Source organism: Solanum tuberosum, unplaced genomic scaffold, assembly GCF_000226075.1.
Source record: "Solanum tuberosum cultivar DM 1-3 516 R44 unplaced genomic scaffold, SolTub_3.0 scf00226, whole genome shotgun sequence".
Classification (NCBI taxonomy): Eukaryota; Viridiplantae; Streptophyta; class Magnoliopsida; order Solanales; family Solanaceae; genus Solanum; species Solanum tuberosum.
This window is the reverse complement of record NW_006239155.1, coordinates 24,044-28,286: the sequence shown is the minus strand read 5'-3', so window position 1 is coordinate 28,286 and position 4,243 is coordinate 24,044. Positions and strand designations below refer to the sequence as shown.

At 28.5% G+C, this 4,243-nt stretch overlaps 1 protein-coding gene across 1 annotated transcript; it reads right to left on the bottom strand.

Annotated features, from left to right (window-relative positions):
- Window positions 1-1,147: 1,147 nt before the first annotated feature.
- LOC102590800 (transcription factor HBP-1b(c38)-like) lies at window positions 1,148-2,346 on the bottom strand. The gene is made up of 2 exons (XM_006356800.1): window positions 1,951-2,346; window positions 1,148-1,462 (listed from the first exon to the last, which is right to left on the bottom strand). Exons 1-2 carry the CDS (start codon window positions 2,344-2,346, stop codon window positions 1,148-1,150), a joined length of 711 nt encoding a protein of 236 aa, XP_006356862.1.
- Between the last annotated feature and the right edge of the window lie 1,897 nt (window positions 2,347-4,243).

The window sequence follows — 4,243 nt, the reverse complement described above, 5'->3', positions numbered from 1 at the left end:
ATATATATATATATATATATATATAAAATTATTTATTTGTACATAATTAACTTTGCTATTTATAGTCTAATTATATCCATATAACATAAAAAAAATAAAACATAGTTATTTTTCTTGAATATATATGAATGTTTGCCATATTCTGAAGTTTTTCCTTGATATAGATTCGTAAGCAAAATATACGAACATAAATATATAAATCGTAGCTTTCGTAGCAAATGAAATTATAACTATGAAGCACAATTATCGTAACTATAGCTATAAAGTCTTTCTATTATATTTGTTATTTCTGAAATTTTCTATAATTAAAACTAATACATTGAAATATTTTTAGAAAGAGTACATTACTAATTATTAATGTCATTTAAGCACATGTTTTACTTTATGGTTGGAGCAATAAAACTAAAAATATTTTATTTTTAATCATCATTAATGTAATGACGATCACACTAGACATTTATGATGCCTTTGCTAAAGCATGAGGCTTCACATTAAAATTCCTTACGTTTGCCAATTTAACTTTTAACACATTGAACGATGAGTGTTCATATTTTCAAACTGGCCACTTGTGACAAAATTTAGCTTTTATGTTTAACACCAAATATCTTATCTTGAATTATCTTTTTTAATATAATCAGAGATGAGCAACTCAATATTACATACTAAAATGATGCTCCCACTAAATTGTACTAACTTTTACTATAAGTATATAAGAAAATCAAGAATATCATGAAAAAGAATGACATACTCTACAAAAATCAAGAATACCATATCACATGACCTATCTTAGACTTTTTTTTCTAATTATTACTCCCTCCGTCCATTTTTACTTATTCATTAGGTTAAAAATAACTGTTCATTGTTGCTTATTCATCTTAGAAAATCAAGAAATAATTTATTTTTATTTTAAGGCATTAGATTCATTATATCCATATAATAAAATTTTCATTTTATTCATTGCTTCTTAAAAGTTAAAACACGTCCCAAGTCAAATACCAAACAAGTAAAGACGGACAGAGGGAACAAAAACTAAATATTTCCTACGAACATTTAGAACTAACTGAAGTAAATATAATATCCCCACCTTTTTTTTTAAAAAAAAAAAAAACATTTTTTCGTGTGTGAAAAATTTCAATTGATAAAATCTTCATTTATCCTTTTTAGCACTCTGAATATCCATTTGTAAACCCAATTTTCTGGCTTGAAGATGAAATTGAGCCACCGCCGCCAACAATTTGACGGACTGTTTTTGCTGGAGAATATCCAGAATTTTCCTGACCGTCGATCCTCTTAAATGCTCTGCTGTTTCCACCATTGACATCATCGAATTTTTCATCCCATCAATTATACTTTCCAAATCCGTCGCCTCTCCGTCCACCACCGTTCCCCCTCTTTTCATCAGCTCAAATATCGGCGGCGCCGCCCCTCTTTCCTGTACCTTCGCCATCCCTTTTTCAATTACCTATTTCAAATTTAGATGAAACATGAGCTAATATTGGTCACTATGAGTAAAAGTAACTAACTCTGAGTTATTTTTCTCAGAAAGTTAATCAACTATGAATTTTTTACTCAGAAAATCACTTAATATTAATTTTTAACTCGAAATTATTTTACTTATAAAGTCACTCAATCATGAGTGTTGTTTTTAAAAATCAAAATTAAGTGACTTTCTGAGAAGAAAAAAAAATTCATAGTTGAGTGACCATCTGAGATATTATCTCGATGAAACATCGCAATTCAATTTTTAGATTTAAAAAAAATTCAATTTATTTGATATTTATACTGAAGCTCAAATAAATTCAAATTCGCTCAGAAAAAAAAAAACCCCACATTAAGGAATAAAGGCTTGCAACATATACTACTGTTCCTTCGGTTCTATTTTATGTAGCATCGTTTGACTGGACAGAAGAAATAGTATAACTAAAAATTTGTTCAAAATAACTACATTACCTTTTCTTCTCTTTTAGTCTCTGCTTTTAGCCTCTTCAACTTTTCCTCTTGCTCTGTTGTCAATTCTGAACCTATTGAGTAATTAATAGTTGGAAAAAGTGTAGAAGGCTTAAAACCAGCTATCCAAAGAAATGTTTTTTCTAAAGAAGTGTACCATGGTGGAGAAACTAGAAGAAATACATCTCTATTTGTTGAATTGAATTTTTCTCTATAGTAATCTTGGTAATGATCCAAAACTTTTGTCACCAATTCACTGCTTTTATTTTCTTCTTCATCTTCACCATATGAGGATGAAATTGCATTTAATTTTTCAAGAAAATTTTGGAGTTGAATAAGCCAATTTTCGTAGTAAGGATTAATATTGGAGGGGGTTTGTGAAGTTGAAGTTGATGCCATGTTTGAACTTTTGGTAGTGGCCTTGACAAATGTGAAGGAACATGTATTTTGGCTCTATACTATATATAGTAGCACTTGTTTAATATATAATACTTGTATGCATTTTTTTAATTTGGTCGGTTTAGTTTGTATGTATTTTTTAATTTTGTCTTAGTTGTTAAGACTTTTGTAGTCAAAAAGTTCAAGTGCATGTGTTTGATGATGTTTAATTTTTTATTTATTTTTGGTGCATGCTCATATTTTTTTTCCTGAAGGTTCCCTCTAAGGGATTCAATAAACGAAACCTGACCTTCGCATTGCAAAACTAGGAGTGAGATCACATTCTTACTCTCTAACTTATCAAAATAAAAGGAAAGAAAAAAGAGGAGAGTTGCTCCTCGTCACATAAGCTACAAAAAAAGTCTAAAATTACATAGAACTAGAAGCAATCAATCAAAATTTAGCAAGGATTGAATAATTTTAAAAAATCTTTTAATTTTTTATTTATTTTTGGTGCATGCTCATATTTTTTTTTCCTGAAGGTTCCCTCTAAGGGATTCAATAAACGAAACCTGACCTTCGCATTGCAAAACTAGGAGTGAGATCACATTCTTACTCTCTAACTTATCAAAATAAAAGGAAAGAAAAAAGAGGAGAGTTGCTCCTCGTCACATAAGCTACAAAAAAAGTCTAAAATTCATAGAACTAGAAGCAATCAATCAAAATTTAGCAAGGATTGAATAATTTTTAAAAAAATCTTTTAATTTTTTTATTTCCTATCTAATTAAATTAAAACAAACAAAAAGTAAAATAGAAATAACAATAAAGAATCTCCTTTAAAAAAGTGTTAAGTCAAGGCAGTGTAGTAATAGAAGAAGACAAATAAGGAATTAATTCGAATATTGAATTTGCGTCATTCAAATCTTCTCTCCACATTTATAATTTCAGATGGAAATTAATAGTTGTCTTTTATTAAAGTCGGTTCACTTTACTACTGCCGCCTTAAGTTTTTGTTGGACTTGTTTTAGGTTTTGTTTGGATATAATTTGAAATTAAGATCATATAAAATTAAATCAAAATTGATAAAATGATTTTTTTTAAATGTTGTAATTGTTTATTTATAATGAGTTATTCATTTACTGTTTTGGATAATGGTTTAATTTTTTTTTATCGAGTTATCAATTTTATAATTGATCGTTTTTAATGAATTAATCTATAATTCAATAGTAAGTTAATTTTTTTTTACAGTTATATCTTTCGGTATATAAAATTTTGGCTTATTTAGTTTCATACATTTACTTATCATTGTCTCAGACTTCTAGTTATTTTATAAGGGATCAGTAGGGAAGGACCTAAAATTTTCATTAAAAGGGTTCAAAATATGAAAAAGTAAACATACGAAAAAGTTGAAGGGGGTTCAACATCTATTATATAAACATATAAATGATTTTAATCATATATAAATAATATAATTTTCTACTTGCAGGAGTTCGAATAACCCTCGGTCCATACTAGCTCCGCCCCCTTGAGTGTCAGTATCTTCTTATGAGCAAAATGCAATCAGCCAATAAAAGAATATTGCCTATAGATTTAATATTATTTAGTGTGTGTATATATGGTAGTATGATTTTTCATAGAGCAACTTTCACATATAGCAAACACAAAATTCATATTTGTATGCTATAGCAAAGTTTGCATAATTGCGCTCCATAGCAAACATAAATATGTATATTTCGCTATACATATACAAAAGAAAGCAGCTGTATAATCTGCTTTGGTATACATGTACAAAAAGATCAATTGTATAAAGTGAGAGAGGCGAGTGAGCGAGCGAGATCTGGAGAGTGGCGAGCGAGATCTGGGAGAGGGGAACGAAAATATATGTATATATACAATTTTCTCTCGCTTTATACAAACA

Bases quoted from the DNA above. Each gene is read 5' to 3' on its own strand.
- LOC102590800 (XM_006356800.1), bottom strand. From the start codon at position 2,346: ATGGCATCAACTTCAACTTCACAAACCCCCTCCAATATTAATCCTTAC. The intron at 1,463-1,950 runs GTAATGTAGTTA...AATTTGAAATAG, and splicing joins AGACTAAAAGAGAAGAAAAG to GTAATTGAAAAAGGGATGGC.